Raw genomic sequence first — 20,712 nt, 5'->3', positions numbered from 1 at the left:
AAAAAAAAAAAAAAAAAAAAAAAAAACTTGGAACAGGGCTTGGACATCAAGCTCTAATAGCTTTGATATTGCTGACATTTTCATTACACTTTTGCATTATGTCCTCAAAACTGGTCTAACAAGTGATTTCAGAAAACAAATCATTTTACATCAATAATATACTATCTGATAACTAAATACAGAATGTATCGCCTGATCAGATCAACTTAATATTTGATTCATTGCCATCTATGGCCATTTCAAAAGATGAGAAGTATACTAAAAAAGTTGCCATTATTATTAAATATATTCCAGAGAAGGGGAATTTCTTTGTGGGGAGAGGAGGTAATTGCTAAAATGTTGTCAGCAATGGTAATGCGAATTACAAGTGTAGTCTCATAAAATCTCACTCTGAAGGGTAGAGCACATCTGAGACACAAACACCTTCATCTAACACTTTACCTCACACACACCTACTAACATCTTGGTCACATGGTTATCACTAGTTAACTGACAAAGAGAAAACCTAAAATATTGCTCTTATCAGTTTGGCTCAGAAAAAGTCAGCTATCTCAGACTACTGCTGAATATTCAGGAGCTGAGCAGAAAATGTCTAGGCCACCTCTTCCCAAGGTTCATACCAGTCAAACTACAAGATCCTATTCTTGACATTTCAGCAAACATTAGGGAAAACTAGCTCATTGGCGTGGGTTCTAAAATCCTTTTGTTTGGTATTTTTATTATAATAAAATTAAGTTTGTAATTATTACAGTATATTCTTCTGCTTGAACCATAATAGTATTGCAAGGACTAGTAGAAATACGAAAATCTCAATGGTATTTGTTGATGGGAAATAAAGAGTAAAAGCAAACCTCCAAAATTCCATTTGTAGGCCATAGGAGCATAAGCACAACCATATGGGAGGAGATAACCAGTCTCTTCCCTTCATATATATTCTTTTTTATTTTCTTGTTATACCTTCCCAAAACAGAGACATTCAACAGTAGTTAGAATGGCCATCTCCAACATTTAAAAAAACTGCACCCCCAATGGGTGAACAAAGTAAAGAGTAGTAACCTAGAGTTCAGCTGAGTAAGCCACTGCGGAGCCTTAAGTGGTGAGGTCTTCCAATTTCAGAGTGATGTGTCTTCAACTTGTATCATCATTTTAGTGGAAAAACATAATTAATTTTGGTGAAATGAGATTCATCTCCCGACAGGATTAGTAACAGCATTCACTGAATTTCACATTCTTCTTTTGTGAACTGTGAAGAAAATGAATGGTAGCTAGAAGATCAATGGGATTCCAACTCCAGCTGCAGATGGAATGATGATATACCAGGACAAAAACACTATATTTTGATTTACAAAGCTAACAGCAGTTTTAAATCTGCAACTTAATTACAGACCAACTACACCACAACCTTTTCAAATGGCAAAAATACAAAAAAGTTAAGTGTTACAAAAATATTTCAGAAAAAGTGCATAGTCTAAGTGCATAGTAAATAAAAGCACTGAAAAATATCTTGCTAGAGGGAGTTCAGCTTGGAAAAGTTATTACCAAAGCTAAACATTTTTATTTTACACAAACTATACTCAAAAATAGCTTTATGAGACTGATTTCTGGCTAAAAGTATCAAAGGGTTTATTAGTCAAGAAACAAATACCTTAACTGACATGAGTGGATAGAAAAGAAACAAAGAAGCTGCCTACCCCCAAAAGTTCATACTCATTAAGATTTCTGCAGTATGATGGTGCTAATATATGCTTTAATGGCAGGATGTGATAATCATGGAATTAATTATTGCTAAAGTAGTTTTCAAATGAAAAAAGGAAAGAAAATAAAACAAATTAAACTTGACACAATCTGACCAAACACGTGTCAAAGTTATTTTACAAAATACCAACATTTAACAATAGGTTTCTGGCAGCATTTTGAGACAAAAGTTCTTTTAATTTATCCTGACATGCTATAAATGAATAAATTACATTACTTAAAGAATTACCGTCAGTAAGTTTTTCTTTCTCTTGGGTCAGAAAGAGAACAGAGCCTCATATATGATTGAGAAAGGAAGCGCCAATAACTTACAGAAATGGGTGGGAGCCAGGGAGGGTTCAGTGTCACATGAACCTCACAGGTGTGATACTCTCCAGGGTTAAGAATCAATCTGATCAAAGCCAATTAACAAGGAATTTAAAAGAAAAACTTCGTTTTACAGTTAAACCCTTTAACGCTTTCATTCTTATTCAAAATCAGTCCAGCTGTTAGTCTGAGGCTGCAGGAATTACAATACCAGGTGCTGGCAGCCTCAGCACTAGGTATTGTGCCCGCACGTCATTAAAAAAAGAAAAGTGAAAGAATGCCTTTCCCCTTCAGACCAAAAAAAATTAAATAAAAAAACTTGAAGAAAAGGTATAACACTAAATCTAAAATGATTTGGAAAGGAATATCATGTAACAAATGGCTTGAAGTAGTCTATTAAAAAATTGGGGAGATTTTGATTTCATAGTGAGTCAGCAAGGCATTTTTGTTGTTTAAAAAAAAATCTCATTTCCTTACAGAAACAGTTTTTAGTTTTTAATGAACTTGTAAACAAAAAAGCTCCCATTTCAAAATAAAAACAAAATCCCAGATCATATAGATGTTTACAGTGATTACATTTATCTAAGCAACATACATACATGTTCAGTTGTAAGATGTTAACTAAATTTCTGTGACAAATATGCTTTTTTTTTAATACCAAGAACATTATAGAGTTAATGCAGAGTCCTAAGGATAATCTAGTAGTCACTAAGTTTTTCTTAAGTCTTCACTTTAGATGCTGTTATTTCTAGCACAGGTAAGCAGGCAGAGTCTTTCATATGCTCAAACACTGGAATCTTTGGTTGCTACCACATCAGCTGGCTTGCAAACAAGAAGCCAACCATTTTAAGAATGTTTTAAGTGAACAACTTGCAAACCCCAGGGATGGATAAACCCTAAGAATGCACAATTGTGAGCATTTACAACCATCACAACTGTGGCTGAAGACTGTTCATGCCGTTCTTCTGAAATGAGATCTCAAAGCAGTATAGTTCAAAATAAAAGATTTAACAAAAAATTGGCATATGCACGATTTCTCCACCAATTTGCGTGTGTCAACCATTTAGTTAACTTTCCACTTGAAAAAATGCAATAGAAAACTGGACACCATGTTTCACTATCTCAGTTAATATTCACAATTACAGAGGCTACAACTCGGGACACAGCATCACCAATGCTGCCCAGAGCCAGTTTATACTGAAATTAAGTTCTTTACACCAAGTAAATGGTTGTCCACAACCACTGGCTAGTGTACATATGAACTAAAATTTCTAGATTTGGGGAGAAACAAATGCTGCTCCAATCATCTGCACTGCTTCTTCTGTTCCTTGATTCATGCTTAGAAACCTGTTTAAAAAAATCAAAACAGAAAAAAGATTATTAAAATTGCAAGTTAAATAATTTTTTTTAAATGACACCCCAAATAGGGAAACTGAGTGGAATTGGGCCAATAATTACTTTAGCATGGTGACTCATGTTAATTTCATCTATTTGAAAATCACTAGCTCAATTTTTTGGGAAAAACATGAAACCTTCCTGTTCTGGATGCCTCTACGTAGGAGTAATGTACAGTGAATTAAAGTCTCCCAGTCAGCATACAAGCCTCAAGCTATAGAACTACAGGTATTTCCAATGAGCCTGTTTTGTTTACTTCTGTATTTCTAGCATCTAGAACATATTATGTGTTCGAATATTTGTCAAATGAATGAAAAACAGATTGCTTTAACAACTAGAATGTATAGTTTTAATTATCCTATGAGCAGGAAGTGCTCTGCACATTTCTGACACAAACGAGGAATGATAAGCTTTAATAATAAATTATCGAAGGCATAATTATCTCAGTTATTCCACTGAACATAAAGATATTAAGTATATAATTCTTAAACAGAAACCTTAGGTCTTTAAAACTTCTTTACTTCCATCAGTTACATTAAAAATGTTAGGTTTTGTCACTGTCTTGAAAGTTAAACAAGTGATGCCTTTTTGGCTTTATTTACTTCTCAAGCCTTGCCACCCTGCATACACTCCCCTCCTCCCCGACAAGCAGACCGCAGGGCTTCCACATAAGGCAGGCTTGAATAGAAGGCTTCAAGTAATATAGCTCATGCTTCATCTATGCCTGATGGCAGAGAGGAAATGTGTCTAACCCTTAGCAATAACATAAAAACCCCATCAGCACCTTCTCATCTAAAGCCCTCCTGTAAGATATCAATGCCTCTTGGTCCACCCCCTTCCAAACTCTTTTAGCTGACCTAAGTATAGCTCATTCTAGCCACTCTGACCTCTCACTTCTGGAGCACAAATCATGTTTTCGCCAATCATAAACTGCTCCCTTTTTTGTACTTCTCAAACATTTGTTGGAGCATCTCCAATGGGCTTTATGGGATACATAAAATACTTCCATGATTTACTTTTCATGCACGGATGCCTTTTTCCCCAAAGATAATACCACCAACATTTATATACTATTTCTTGGTAAATATTCTCACTCGTTAACTAGGAGTTTTCCCATTTGAGGTCAGAGTCATCTTTATTCATTTAATCTGCTGTGCTACGCCTGAGAATAAAGACGAAGTGCTGTACTTCTGTGTCTCCCCATAGTGCCTAACAGAGGATGCAAAATAGACCTTTGCTGCCTGTTCAAGTACTAAGTTCATAAACCAAACACCAAAAATGATAATGAAACTTTGTGAAAAGGTATTTTACCACAAGGAATATTATCTATTTGATATAAATTATTATACAGGATTAGCTAGGTAAGCATAAAAAGAAAAGGTTGTCAAATCAAACCTTAAAGATCTGACCAAATTCTGTAACCTAATTCCAACTTTAAAATACAGAATATTTTAAAGCAAATTAAAACTATGGATAAGCTAAATAAAGTAACCCTAACCCCAATGAACAGTTGGTTTCAAGTTCTGCAACTATTCTTAAATACGATAAAAAGAATAATGTTTTCGCAACTACGAAAATTGCTGGGTTTTCTTTTACCATAGCTTGCTTACACAATTACATTATATTGGATAATTTACTTTGCTGAATATCCAAGTAGCTCTAAAACAGAAACCATTGCCACTGAGAATAAAAAGGAAACATTAGTTCTTTGTCAGTCAAAACATTAGAAAACTCCTGTGTCTTTAATAGGGATAAGAATTATATCTGTTCATCTTTTAATGTGATATATGAGCAGTTGCTGGGTCATTTGATGATTACAATTACTTAGGGATTCGTTAAAGGCTAGCCTAACAATATTCCTGGTAGAATACAGCAGTCAAATCCAGATTTAACTCTTCAGATTGGCCAAGGTAGGATACTCCACCCAGAGATCAATGCTTCTCCAGTCCTAAGATGTTAGTGAAGTTTGTTTAGGAAAAAATCTCAATAAGAGCATTCAGCAGGTATTCAACATTCAATCTTCAAGTACTAAGCATTGTTTTCCCCAGGGTGCATTAGTCCTTGGTTTTCAGCTCGTAGTTTAGGTGGCATCTCTTGGCTTCTGAAAGTCCAAAAACCCATCTTCACTGCAACAACAGTTAAAATAAGGAATGAATGCCTTTGTTCCTAAAAAAGAGGGGAGGGGGGGAAAAAGTTAAAACAGTGTTGGAGGATTAATGTGACGATTTAGGAGTTAATAGCTAAACTTAAGTTTCTTTTCAAATCTGCAAAAGGAAAAAAAACGTTTATTTTTATATAACTAATCAGGAGATTCTAACCCTCAATGTGAAAAGTATATATCTGCTCCTATTTGTGAGTTAACTTCAGATGTCCCTGAACTTTTTTAATAGAACTGTAAACTAGTTCGAAGGGATACTTATGTAATACTAAGGCTTGGAAGTTTGTGATGGGCTTTTGAAATTTAGGACCCTCTCATAGTATATGAAAAGACGTAACTTTTTAAAAGTAATTTTGAATATAATATTCATAGTCACTATATAATGCCATTTATATTAATTAACTTTTCCTAGAACACACTTGTGTGGTTGTTTTGGTCGCAAAGAATCAGAATCAAGCTTGGAGAATTTTGAATCAGATTGGCAGTATAAATGTTAAAGAAAAACAATACAGTTAACTCTTTTTTCTCCACAGAAACTAACAAAGTATTAAGTTGGGAAAGATAAAGGAAATAAATTTTATTTTTTTATCACTACAAATAAGATAATGACAACTTAAGTATAGCAGGTACACATCATCCCTGAACATCCCTGAAGAGCATTACAGAAACAGACTGCTGATCTGATTTCTTTTGTCTTCCCTATTACAGAATTCACTCTCCCACAGATTTCTGAGGTTGCTGAATTTTAAAATACCTGTTACAACTGATTCCTTCGCCAACTGGTGGATGGTCTGCATTCTACACCACCGAGTCACAGCAACACTGTATTCTTCTAGGTCTTCCAACTGCTGTGGTATCATCCAGACAATCTCACAAGTTGTAAAGTTTGACAGGTCCAACAAGCCTTAGAGACGTGGGCTTCAGACCACCACAAATCGACTCTTGCATACTCATCTTCACTTCCCGTTGGGTTATTTAGTTCTTTTCTCTCCGGCTTTATTGTCCAGTGAAAAAAGCTGACAAAAATTTCAGCAAACAAATGCAGCTCCCTGGTACTTCTCTGGATTGAGTGTATTCAGAGCAGATCAGTCTCTCCAGATATCTCAAGGTCTTCCCCTGTGATTTGGGTTACGTTGCTGAGTGACCAGCCACGTTCCTAGCAGCAATTGGTGAAGTCAGAAAAAGTTAAGCTAGACATAAATGGCAGGTGAAGCCCAGTAAATACTGGAAGGTAATTCAAGGAAGACCATGGACATGGATAGGATAATGTGATGGAAAAATACTTCTAATCTCTTAAATGTCAACAATTTGACAACCACATATACTATTATGATAAAACTACGCTTAGTATTGATGGCTGGAGTAGTGAACAGATGGGTTAAGATGATGAGAATAGCAGAATTATGTGAGGATCCACCTTTGGCTTCACTACCTTCTGAAATTCTCCCCATCTCTGCCCTCAACTAAAGAAACGGTGAACTTAACCGGATTCTGAATGTCCTAAAAATATTTCCTTTTTCTGTACTGCTTCTTAAACATCTTGAAAAGTACTTTCCTAATAATCACATATAAAAGGAGTGAAGTGCATTTGGAAATTTGTTAGACGTGAATCTTTTATTTTTCTCCTTACCATGTACGAAAACAGTAACTATAATTCTGTGGTACTTGAGCACTGAAAACTAGTATAGATCATAGAGGGCAGTAGGAGAAATGCCTTGTTTCTTAGTCTTTTGATGGGCTTTGGAATGGAATATATCAAAAGACCTTTTCTTTAGAAAAGTAATTAGGTTGCCTACTACATTTAATAAAGCCTATCTCAGTTAAGTCAGACTTTGAAGAAACTTAGATATTTGCTTAGTGAAGTGCAAAAACAACTTTCCATGTAAGAAACATTAGATACAGATTTTTCGAAAATAAAGATAATCATATAAAATATATTAGTGAATGCCACCGCCTGGGGGATTTTTCCAGGAATGGAATTCCTGCAATATAGAGATCTACTTGGTGAAGATTCACTTAAGAAACTGAATTATCTGCAGTGAAAACCTCTGAATACATAACTCTGTGAATCACAAATGATCCGATGTATTAAAAAAACACCTACAAAAATTTTAACCAGAAAAATCTAATATGCTATTTTCATCATCACTGAAAGGATTTCTTGTAATCAATGAATTATTGAGCTGCATGACCTCTTCCGTGAATGAAATGCTACTGTAGTGGATCCTAAGAGAGTAGGCTTCTAAATACTCTTATTACTTAGAGTTGGGAATCAAGAGTAAGTAGCCTAGAGAAATTGTTTTCAAACTTCATAGGAGATTTCTTAATGGACGACCCAGATAATAAGGCTGGGGTAGAGGTTAGGGGAACAGGCTCCCTGTACTTACTTCATGAGCCACCCTCAAACTTGCTATACTTTCATGGCTTTATATATAGGGGGTTTTGTCTAAGACTTTTTTGGGGGCACTAAGTTCTATATCCAAAATAAAACAACTGTTTATAACAAGTCAAAGACAAAAAAGAATTTTGTTGTTTGTATTCTACGGAATGGCACATTTTAATAGGAAGAAGTACTTTGTTTGGAGTCAAAATATGCCACCTGGAAATGCATCTGTGACAGTTGTCAGTAAATGCTTATGTGCTACGTTTCACGAAAAGTCCAATTTTTCAAAATTTTACAAGTGTGTGTTTATGTAACAATTTGTATATCTCCTCTGTGTAATGCTATGAAATTTTTCTGATTTTAACTTGCTTCTACGAAAAATAGCTACAATACAAAATAAGGATTAAACTTAAGTTTAATTACAATTTTTTCCCAAGGAAACATACTAACTCAGTGGATCCAACTTCTCATCTTTAAGACCTGGATAAAGCAGGACAAAAATTCTGCTTGTTTATTAAGTAAGAGACACAATAAACTAACAATGGAACTAGTTCAAAATACGGTAATTCTTTCTGAAGGCTGCTGAATGCCTGAAGTAAACTGTTGTAGGTCAGATGAGATTTCAATCTAATTTTAGTTCTAGAAACTGCAACTCGTGATGATCCTATTATCCCAGCTAGCTTTACGAAAAAACTGGTTTCATTTTGTGAGAAAAAGCAAATACTATAGTTGTCAGCTGTAACAAGTCCTCAGTTTAGAGACTCTACCTGATCTTAGGACCATTTCTCAGCAACAGTAGTTACCTATCTCATTAAGAACTTCTTGGCACTATGATTAGATATACAATGATTAAAACACTCAAAAGGGGCAACTAAGTCCCAACTGAGATGCACAGGCAGACCAGTGTGTAAGCACCAGTGTTTGCTATCCTGAGGTGAAATTTCATCATCTAAGAACCCCACTATATTAAACCTTCAACTGTGAATCCTTCCCAAATACAGAAACATGGAAGAGACGCATCTCAACTTGATTCATAACAGATGAGCTGCTGGGATGAGGATGACATCAGTTAATCATACTTCTTGAAAAGTATCCTCAGATTAGTCTATTTTTAAATTACAAAATTGTTTAACTACAACATTAAAAATATGGACCAAAGAAGACCAAGTTCAGACTAGAGCAGTCATTCAGAAATTAAATAATCAGAAACCAAAAACCAAACCTTATCTGCCCACCACTTCCACAAAGTAGGCAGGTATCAGGAGGTAAGCCCCAGAAACAGGAAAAGAAAAACAAACAAGAAACACGACACAAACACAGGAGTTGAACTGTGTGGCAGCAGTGTAAGAAATGGAGCTGCGCCCTGGCAGTTCTACTCCTCAGTAGCACCAGGGGTGCCAGAGAAAGACAGAAAGGAAACAGACTAGCAGTTCAATGGCATTGGCCCCAGTTTTCTTCAATATGCGAGGCCTAACTGCAGAATTCCATTCCACAATGGACCCCTAGACCCTGAATATTTGCAAGATTTTTAAAAATAAAGCCAAAAACAACAAAAGAATTATTTTGAAATTATGAACAACATAGTTAAATAGCAACTAAAAGAGAGATTTTTTTTTGTGACTAGGAAATTTGCGTCGAGCTTTTCAGTTATTTGAGCATTTGAGAGAGTAAACAAGATGCTCTGGAACTGAGAAGATAGACACTTTGGGGGCAATGCCAGACTCACCTCTTGAAATCAGATAATGTTCACAATTTTCCATTTTAAATACAAAGGCATTAACATGCAGAAAAAATTCTTAACACTGTTAGTCTGAAAGAAAGTCAAAATACCATGGCTAACCAGATTCATTATTAAAAATCAACAAGTGTTAGGTCTAGGATTTTGGATTGATTGATTATACCATATTCCCAACACCAAATGTTTATTTTGGAAAAAGGTTAATGAATGAGTAAAAAAGATGCAGCTGTTAAAAATGACCCAAAATCCCAAGAGAAATGATACTATACACACATATATGTATATACAAATACATATACATATATATATGAACAAGGACATTTGGGTTTAAAGTTAGTAGTCAAATTTTCCAAGGACGTCTTTTTTTTAAAACAAGAGCCAAATTTTCATGTATTTTAAAACCACCTCCTCGATCTAACACTGTTATAAATGAATGAATTACCCAATTTTGCGTTCAATTTTTTTCCCTGTAACGTCACTTGGTTCTTGGCTACTAACCTTTCATGTTACTCTTGGTTTTGTCAGTTTGCTTGCCTGTGGGGGTTTGGGCCTGCTGACCCTGCCCACTTGAAGAGGCTGCCTGTTGTGCTGCTTTCTGCTTTAACATTGTCCAATCAAATGTGTAGTCATATTGGTGGTTCAGGGTCCTGGAAAATATAAAGTTATATATACCAATCCTGCAATAAGAGTCCAGTTATATATTCTACTGAACTTTCAAAACAGTGAGGGCATTTTTTTTAAGAAAAAGAAGATTTTTCTATTAAGTGTGGTAGTTTCTAAAAGATTTCCTTCCCTACTGATGAATTTCATTTTAACTGTTCAGTTAATTAATTCTACTTTTTACATGTCACGATTAGAGGAAAATGTCAGCACTTTGGTCTACTGTATTCAATAAGAGTAAATCCTCTCCTTTTTCAAAAAGAAGCCGCCTTTAAACTTCCTTGCAAGAGGCAGGAGAGTGGGAATGAAAGGCAGCATGACAAACAAATACACTGAGTCAAGATGCCAATTATCTAGGGAGATATTCACAGGAGGTACCTCCTAAAAACAAATCAGAGTAGGTATGGGACTGAAAGTTTGTGAGGGAGATGTCCATGCTGGTGGCTTAGGAAGACTCTTCTGTGGTTAGAGACTCACTCCACATTCTTATTCTCTTCCACCTAAGATTTCAAACCACACGTACTCTATTTTCCCCCTTTGTTCAAGACCAATTCTGGGTTGCACCTAGGGAACCGTAGAGTTTGGGGCTGCCTCCATACTACCACAGACTCTGTAACTGTTCGATATTTTAACTGTTTTTCATTTTGGTAGTGAATTGGGTTCTATACCAAAGTTAGAGAGTTCCAAGGGCCACCAACAGTCACTTTTATCTACTGTAAATTGCAATTATTGTGGAAAAGTTAGATTCCACTTTGAGTTTGATTCAACTGATTTTCTATCCCAAACTAAAATATTTTCAAGCACATCTGCACACTGCACAAATGGAAAAATGCCAAACTCATAGTTTCCTAAAGTTTTATTCATATCGGTTAGATCCACTTTAATCTGCTCCTTGTCAGAAGAGAGTGTCTGATGGATTTAACTAATTTCCCTCACCTAGTTTACAGTTTTAAGAACACCTTAAAAACTGACCTGAAAAGAATGCGGAATAGCTGCCTCAGATACATGTAATCCGGGGCTTCCTCAAAGCGCAGCCCACGACAATAGTTTAAGTACATGGCAAATTCTGCAGGAAATCCCTAAAGTTTAAGAGTTAAAACACAAAGTAAAAGAACAAAAAACTTACTTTAAGATAGAAAAATAAATGTTATTTAAATACAAACAAAAACCTATTTGAGGAGGGTATTTTACTACTTTGCCAGAAGATCTGAAAACTAAAATATTAAGCTATGACTTGGTATCCTCATAAATTTAATAAAATTTCATCGTCCTAACCACTTGATTACATACAGTATCTTTTATTACTGGTAAAGGAAATATGCCCTTTTCCTACAGTATTATGTTCTTAAATAACTTAGGTACCCCACTTGTTCATTTACTATTTTATCAATGTCTAATAATTCGATGGCAACAATGAAAAACGGCAAAATAGAGGCCAGCAATGCTCTTTGCCAGAACAGGACAATGAACAGTATTCTCTCCCCACTCTGAAATTACTCTTTTTTATAATAGTAGTATATACCTATAAAAACAAAAAACTAAAATCACCAAGAGTGTAGCCATACAAAGCAACCACTGTCGTGATTACAGATCAATCCAATGCTTTGTCCTATGAAGAGAGTGAGTTGGTCTTTTCTTTCTTCTGTAACTGTTACCACATCGCATATATAATATATTGTTTTTTTCCATTAACATTATATTGCAAGCATCCTCCTATGCTATTTCCAATCTCTTCATAAGCTACTGAATGGCTGTATAATATTTGACCTAGTGAACACATTATAATTAACTTGTTCCCTGTAATTAGAAATGTAGGGATTCCAATTTTTTCTATTATGAACTTGCTTTTTTACATGTATTACAAATGGAGTTAACCACAAATGAAAGTCTAATAGCATAGTTCATGTGTTACCCCCTTATGCAAACAGGCAAAACCTTACCAAAAGAAAACTACCAATATCATAAGCATTAAAGATATGAAATAAGAAGTACCACTGAACCACGAGACTGAAAACAATGTCACTACTTTATAGGAATACCTAATATATCTGTGTTAATCGTACCCTGACTCAATTATATGTGGTTAATCCAGAAAGACAGACATGGCTCACAATGTCTAGGTCAAAATTAAGACACAGCCCACAAGCAAAGAATCTACTAAATTCCCTTTCCCATCCTATAAAAATGGCTGACTTTTCCAATAAACAAAATGAATTTTTCCATTGTATGGAAATAGTAGTGTACAGAAAATACACTTTGCTTCCTGAAGTATACAGATTTTACAGTTATTTGGGTGGATTATAACATATGAACATTTTATTCATTAACCTAAAATGTATTTCATAACTTTAAAAAAAAAATCCCAAAGAGTTTCAGGAAACATCAGTCTCCCACTCCATCCCCTTCTTTATCGCAGAGATGCAGAAAAGCGAAAAAGCAAATTTGTGCATGGGGATACACATGAAGACCTCACCATTTCTCCCCTTCCACAAAGTATTACTTCAACTTATGCTGATTTCTCCCTTCTATCACTCAACTATATAATTATATACTGTTTTCTAATTATTTCAAGTATGCAACTGTTGTCTCAAAGACAACCACGTAGTCCTCTTTCTACGGAAGAGACCATGGTCATTCATCATGACACATCTCTATTCTCAACTCACATGCCTCTCTCTCCGTGAAGTTTGAGATTGCAGAGAAATGAGCCTGATTCAAACTGTCAACTATGTTGTCAGACAATCACTATTTTGAATTGTTCTGATCTGCCTGCCTTTGTTTCCCTACTCTTTGATGTGCCAATTGCTGACATCCTTTCTTCTCTAACACCACTTTAGGGAAAAGGAGGATATTTCTTAATTTAATTTTCTTCATAAACTAGTGAGGTTCTAGTAGAAACGTTTACCTGACCTCTTATTTTTCCTCCAATTTTAAATAGAATATAAGGGCCCAAACCAATCAGAAAAATGAACGTTTATTCAAAATGATTCATATGTTCAAGCCATTCTTAAAGATACTTAGAATCATCAAAAACTAAATTTAAAATGGTAAATAGCTAGCTACTTAACAGGATGTTTAAGTTCCAGGGCTGGCAAGTAAAATGTTCCTTTTGTTCTTGGATTATTTATATTGTTTTAAAAAATACTCACTATGCACACTTACCTTACATAAAACTTCAACAGGAGTGGACATCTTCTTTTCACTAATCTTTTCATATTTTTGTTTCTTTGTTGCAGCCTGAGGAAAATAAGAATTAAACCACAAAGACATACTAAATACTACTGAGAAGAACCTTATTAGTTTAAAACACTAGACATAAATGTAAACTTGAGATTCAAGAGAAATCACAACCTCGAGTTAATGAGAAATCAAAGTACAATATATTTAAAAAGTTTTTTTCTAAACTGTTAGCTTTTTATATGAGTTTCTACTTTTAGAACATTTTTAGCTATTGGGAAGGGTGAGTCTAAGAGGAGTATCAAAATTATGATTTAAGTAAAAATGAGTGAAGTCAAATTTGAAATGAGTTTTCTTAGCCCATATTCAACAAAAAGGGAAAGGTATAGACCGCTCAATACAAAAAAAGTGCCCATCATTTAGTGACATTATTAACTCATGTTAAGTCAAAATATCTATCCAATGTAAAAACATTCATATTGTGTAAAGCCACCCACACAAGCATTGAGCAATTTGTCTAGCTCACAGATGCTGAATAAATAGAGGAAACATTTTCCTTTAAAGGAACAATAAAGTATCAAAATAGCCATTAAATTCTAGGGCGCAGTGACTTATTAACACACAAACACTTAGAAAAACTAATGGTGAAACTCCTAGTTAACAGAAACAAAATATTAGGATAATTAAATAATATAGTTAGTAATACTGGATAAACTAGTTTTACTGTACATAAAAGCATACATTTTCAATATAATGGCAACATATGAAAATGCGAAGAGTCTCCATCTATTTTAGGCCATGTCAACTTTCATCCAAATAAAACTACTGGTTACCAATGGGTACCTGCTTACTGTCCCAAAGGAAACTGTTTTTCAGTTATGACTGTGGGATTCTATTAACTTAATTCTTACTGAAACAATCAGATTTTATTTTCTCAATAAAAGATAAAAATAAATTAAAGTTAATTCATTCTCAGAAAACCTCATATTTGAAAAGGACCTTAAAGGTCATCTTTAATAGGTATTTTTATTTTTAAAACGAAACAAAAAACTGATAGTCTTCATCTGGTTTACCTTCAGTCCTTGCCATGGCAGGCTGGTTCTATTAAAATACATCAAAACATATCCTAATGATTCCATGTCATCTCGGCGACTAGAAAGGAAACGTAAATTTATGAGCTGGAATTATTATAGAAACCATGTGAAAGAAAGCCAGGTACACAAGAAGACATTTTCCCAAGCAGGAGAGGGAACAATTTGGTGTTTTGTGCAAGAAGGTACACAAAGGTAATAAAAAAGTTCATAATGAGTTATTTCTAAACAAAATTTTCTCAAAGAAGCCAAAATTATAAAATCCAACACAGTCCTGCAATTTAATTTTTAAAGAAGAGCAAAAGGATTTGGCTAAACAACTTTCCAAATAAGGTCAACAAAGACGGAAGAGGCAAGGAGCAGGACACATAGAAGTTTTACAAAAGCTCATAAAAAATAACTTCAGGGATGAAATAAATTAACATTTGAAAGCTAATTAAACATCTATACGTATATGTATACATATACACACATACATATATATCCAGACACATGTATTTAAGGACTGCTGATATTCTGGCTTACAGGAAATGTGAAACTACAGTTTAACCCAGGGTATTCAGATATTTTAAAAATAACTAGTATATTCTTCCCCAAAACTCAACTTGCATCATTACAGTATATAAGCCCAAGATCAGTATTAAGAAACTAAGTACTGTCTTCAGCTGCAAAACTAAACATCAACACAAACTACATTTATGCTTCTAACTTTCCATCATACAATCTTTTTTCCCCAAGAGACAACTTTCAACCAAGAAAACAAAAAGGCCTCATTTAATCAGCTCCTCTGTACTAGCTAAAACAGTGGGTAAAAGGATTAATAAGCATCGCTGAAATCCTCAGACAAGAGACATCTTTAGATACTGTAGGAAACTAATTAAAATATTTCAAAAACCCATTAATGGCTTTCGCTATGGATATGATAAACACATTCAATCTTCAAACTCACCTCTGTTCAATACCAAGATGTGCATTGATGCTAGCATATCGGGCAGTGCCAGTGAGATTTTTATCTTCTCTGTATGGTATGTGTTGCCTTGTCCTGTTATCTCTGTACTTTTTGGCCAAACCAAAATCAATAAGGAATAACTTTAAAAGAAAATAAACAGACATTAGATTTCCAAGCTTGTTCAATTAAAATGTTTCTTGTTCATTAAATGGCATCTATTCTATTTTGTTCAATTATATCAAAATAAAGTATAAGCAGAAGAGAAATGAATAAACTTAACACTCCAGTAAGCTTTCACTTTTCTTCATCAATAAACCAAGTTAAAAAATACAGTTAGATCAAGTGGTTGTTCCTTGTCAGCTGAACAATTTCACAGGCCCAGTTCATTATACACTCGGGAACCTGTCTTTAGAAAAATAGTGGAGAAATGTATATATGCTTGACAGCAGAGTTGACAAGTGTGCTGTCAGCCATAATGAAATCTGACAGCCTTTTACTACTGGTAAACAAGCAGCATGAGGTTTCAAGAACTAGACATAAGCTATCAGGAACTCTTCCATTCTACAAAGGCCATTCTTTAAGTAGGCCAACAAATGCTTACCTAAAATAAGACAACTGAAAGTTTGATACTGATAACAAAATCCAGATTTTTTTATTAACAAAAAATAAGTATTTTTAAAACAAGCATGCATTATGTTCTAATACTTCCCATTGACATTTATGCTTAAACTTCTGGAAAACGTAACAAGTTTATCTAAGATCTTAAAAAGGTACTTCATTATTTAAATCAAGGTAGCTCACAAGTAGCAGTTTAAGTAAGCTACCTAAAAACCAAACTAGTGTCTTAGAACAAAATGTTTTGTGCTATCTTATTTATATGGTACACAGGGAATAAGATCTTGTTCATAATGCAGCTAATTTTTTAAAGTAATTTAGGTTTACTCTCCATGATTAAAACCTTTAAAAGAAAAAGAAACGAACGAACAAAACTACTTTTTGACCAAAAAACTCCAATATATTCATATTTACCCACCTTCTAAAGCAAAACAAATCATCTTAAAATTTTAGCCTTTATCATAAAATCACTCGCTAAAAGTTATGTCTACAAAGACTATCGAGCAAGGCCAGTTTATGCACCCTTACAATCCATCGCCCTAGATCATTTTTTTCTAGTTATGCCTAAATTCTGTAGTTTTTTCCATTAGGCTGACATTGGGTCCCTTCTGCTATAGCTTATAACCTGTGATAAGGTGGAAAACCCAACCACCTAATCTGTTAAGGTTTGTGTCAAAATATAAACAAAGCAAGTTATTAATTTAGATGAAACAGATGTGACCAAGTGCCTCTCTTAGTTATATGTTGAACAGGAAAGGCACTGAGGTTTGAGCTCCTACCACCATTTTAACAATGAGATACTTTCCTAGTCTAATATAAAGAAAAGAAGATTAAATTTTTAGTAAAATGTAATTGGATAATGAAAGTTCTCTAATAAGATTAAACTCACTTCCTAAGAAATTAAGTTATTATAGGAAGATGAGAAAGTTAGTGTTATAAAACACTAAGAGAAAGCTCATACTCAAGTTTCTTACAAAAATTAGTACACAAATATTAAAATATATGAACTACACTTCTGTTAAGCAAAACAAAAATTATAACTTTGCTTCTGCAGATTCACATGGAAAGAAAAGAGAAAACAAACACATAAGGACATCTAGCTTCACAGTATTTTCCAAATATCCCTAAGAATTATGTGGGTTTTGAATAAAAACTGATATAGGACACAGACGCTCTTCTAAGGGATATCTTCTGGGATAGCTCCCTTTAGTACTTCAAAATGAAGGAGACAATAGCAACAACTCAGACATGATTACGTCTGATAGTTCCATTCATGGCTAACTCTACATTCAGTAAGTAGCTCCATTTATAAGTAAAACCAGACATTTTCTCATAACTAAAAGATTGCTTTATAAAAACTCAGTGTTCACTAGAGAGTTCTTTCCTTCCACAACTCTAAAGGATGAAATCAAATTCAATAAGAAAATAAAACATAATACAAACACTATCTTCTTAAATATCTCAGTCTTTAATCAAAACAAAAAACTACAAAGCAAATAAATCAATTTAAAATTTTCTTTTATGAAAAGTGAAAACACAGGAAAAGTAACGTCACTGCTAAACAAAGGTATTCTATTTTAAGAGGAAACAATTAAAAGAAAAACTACTTAAAATTAAAATTTTTTAAATCTCTTGGTAGTTCATTGTCTTCTAGTATCTATCAAGCTTCTTTAAGTGGCTCTCTATGCTTGATTTTAAAAATGAACATAGGGGCTGGCCCCATGGCTGAGTGGTTAAGTTCCCACGCTCCACTACGGTGGCCCAGGGTTTCGCCAGTTCGGATCCTGGGTGTGGACATGGCACCGCTCATCAGGTGATGCTGAGGCGGCATCCCACATGCCACAACTAGAAGGATCCACAACTGAAAATATACAACTCCGTACTGGGGGCTTTGGGGAGAAGTAAAAATAATAAAATCTTTAAAAAATAAATAAAAATGAACATAAACATAATGGAGTGTTTACACAAAAGCACTAGATACCAAGGATACTTAACCAAACGGCAGTAAATATGTAGAAGCAGAACCAAATAAGGAAAAGACAATATTCAGTAAGTCATAAGACAATGTACTTTTACAGATTTGCATATGCAAAGACAAGTCTAATTTCGTTGGTGGGTCAGGCTACTTTTCTGTGGATTTTAATTACATGTCATAAGTAAAATTTGTGCCTGTTTTAAAGAATGCCGTCTATTCTCCAGAAGCACGTGGAAATGAGTTAATGTTGGACATACTAGGATAACTCCATTCAGCAGAGGTGTATTTTCTTCAGAAACACTATTGCCAATTTCAGTTTTTAGTAATTGCAGCAATTTTTCTCTGACTCAAGGGTCACATTCTCCTGCCCTTCCAAAAAACCTCACAAGATCACTTTTCCTCACAACCCTGCTAACCTGTATGCAGAGAATATAAACAATTCAATACAATTTTATGGAAATTATTAAATGATTATGCTACAAAACATAAGTAAAATGTGGCAACGGATGGTTAAGTAAAAACAGGGCACTAAAGTTGCCTTATAATGTGTTTAATTACCCAGCCACCCCCAACCAAGATCTAGTCACCAGTTGATGTTTTTGTGAATAGAAAGAAATTTGAACTTCTGAAACCATTTTAACAGCAGGAGAAGGTGGTCCCTGGAATAATGCTGGGCAGAATGAAAAAGGATTAAATGATTACCCAGATGATGCATGTGGTAATTAAGCAACTACAAAGTATGCGCAGTATCAAATACAACTTTTTTTCCTTTTTGATTACTCAAGCCAATACTTGCTTCTCAGTGTAAACTAAATCGGATGATAACGATTCGTTCTTTTTTAAGGAGCTTCAAAATTTATATAGCTAAATTTTGTGATTAAAACAAAACACTATTTTCCCTTGTTTGTCTGAAAAGTCATACAATAAGGAAGCTAACTTCTACAAAAGTAAAAGAAAATGAAGAGTTCTACTTACATTTAAAAACTATTTAGAAAATTATTGAGGTGTTTATCTAGCCTGCCAAACACTAAATCATTAGCTCATGCATTCATTGAATTGCTTCTATGTGCTACTAATAGCAACTGTTTAATAAGTGCTTCAATTATGTTATTGTTATATTGTTAGAATGAATGTCTTCTAGTTCCAGAGCATATAATGCTCTTGAAGCATTTTATGCCGTTGGTTGAAGTTAAGGGAATCTAGAGATTGAGGTAAATCAATTCTAGAAACAAGAGATCTGAAATCTGATCTACACTTACCTGAAGCTCATTAGGGAAGGGGAAGAGAGGTGAGGTAGAATATATTCATCATACAGCACTTATGCAACTGAATTTAGATGTATTTCATGCATTAAGTTCTGCAACTCCAAATATATTTTTAAAAACTAAAAAAATAGTCTATCTCAAATTTATACTATTAGGTAAGGAATTTCAACACTAGACCAACATATTATTTCCTCAAGTGAATGTTAGAGGTATAAACATAATCCTGTTTTCATTTACGTTTTCTCTAAACTTTACAAGCTTTAAGCAAAAGCCACAAAGAAACACCTTAGTAATGTTATGTTTGCCAAGTATGTCTGAATAATGCCAACGTAAGAGGTGCTTGAGCAAGATCTACATTCTCCAGAATTAAAACAAAACAAAAATAATCAAAATAAAACAATAAAAAAGAAAAGCACATGAAGTTGGGATTGAGGTTGGAATAGGAGACAGTTTCAGACCTGGTTTAATCCTGAGAAAGATGGGTCCTGAGAAGTACTAACAGTCATGCTTCTTTTCCTCTTCCCCACTGGAGATTCTAAACACTAAACAGACAATAGAGGGTGGCAGTGCATCAAACAGTATTGCTTACATTGCAACAATGGCCGGCGCAGACAGGCAACACCGAGGCATTAGAGAAAGAATAGGGTAGCCAAATGCCATCCTTCTTCCACCAAGCACTGTAGCTTCTCAGTTTTCCAAATAAGAATCACATGCTCAAGAACATTTGAATTCTGGAAAATACTCAGGTTTTTAATGCCACTATATTGTGTCACTGCCTGAAACAGGGATAGCAATGGTGACATTTGGCTCTTTAACTTTTTAATCAAAAATGGGAAATTTGGATCTGCAATCATTGGTACCACAATCTGCCCTTCCCCCGAAAAAGATTGTACAGGGGAAAAAAATCTTCAGTAAGGAAGAGGTAGAAGGCATTTAGTCACCTTAAAATTTATTTTCATAAGCATGCAGGGCTGATTACTGGAAGAGATGAGCAAATTCACTAAGATTGGAGTGGCTACTCCTAAATATCAAATTCAGAACAATTTTCCAAATAAGAAATTTGACTTCAAAAATCAACCTCAAAAGCCCCCCAAAACTCTTTTTTCCCAAGAATAGAAAACTACTGGAACAAGCTGACCAAAGAATCCAGTTTCAAATAACTGGCATTTTTCAAACTGTAATACAGAAAACACTAAAAGCCAACTACATAAACGAAACACTAATCTAAAATGTTCAACAACATTT

General features: G+C 34.4%; 1 protein-coding gene across 9 annotated transcripts in view; it reads right to left on the bottom strand.

The window, feature by feature from the left end:
- Positions 1–923: 923 nt before the first annotated feature.
- CSNK1A1 (casein kinase 1 alpha 1) overlaps positions 924–20,712 on the bottom strand; it is a 51,213-nt gene continuing 31,424 nt past the window's right edge. The window contains exons 5-12 of one of the 9 annotated variants that reach the window (XR_288264.4): positions 19,926–20,009; positions 15,613–15,752; positions 14,646–14,724; positions 13,558–13,632; positions 11,368–11,474; positions 10,234–10,382; positions 6,369–6,770; positions 924–5,622 (exon numbers count right to left, since the gene is read on the bottom strand). Coding sequence is in view for 7 of the 9 variants with exons in the window: in XM_001917740.6 (XP_001917775.2) it covers positions 3,401–3,408; positions 10,234–10,382; positions 11,368–11,474; positions 13,558–13,632; positions 14,646–14,724; positions 15,613–15,752; positions 19,926–20,009 (642 nt within the window). In the remaining 2 variants the exon portion in view is untranslated. Of the gene's footprint in view, positions 5,623–6,368; positions 6,771–8,394; positions 8,478–10,228; positions 10,383–11,367; positions 11,475–13,557; positions 13,633–14,645; positions 14,725–15,612; positions 15,753–19,925; positions 20,010–20,712 lie in introns of those variants that run through there. The other 8 variants (XR_288265.4, XM_005599307.4, XM_001917740.6 and 5 more) reach the window with 8 other exon arrangements.

This window comes from Equus caballus, chromosome 14 (genome assembly GCF_041296265.1).
Source record: "Equus caballus isolate H_3958 breed thoroughbred chromosome 14, TB-T2T, whole genome shotgun sequence".
Taxonomy (NCBI): domain Eukaryota; kingdom Metazoa; phylum Chordata; class Mammalia; order Perissodactyla; family Equidae; genus Equus; species Equus caballus.
This window is presented reverse-complemented; position numbering and strand designations above follow the sequence as displayed.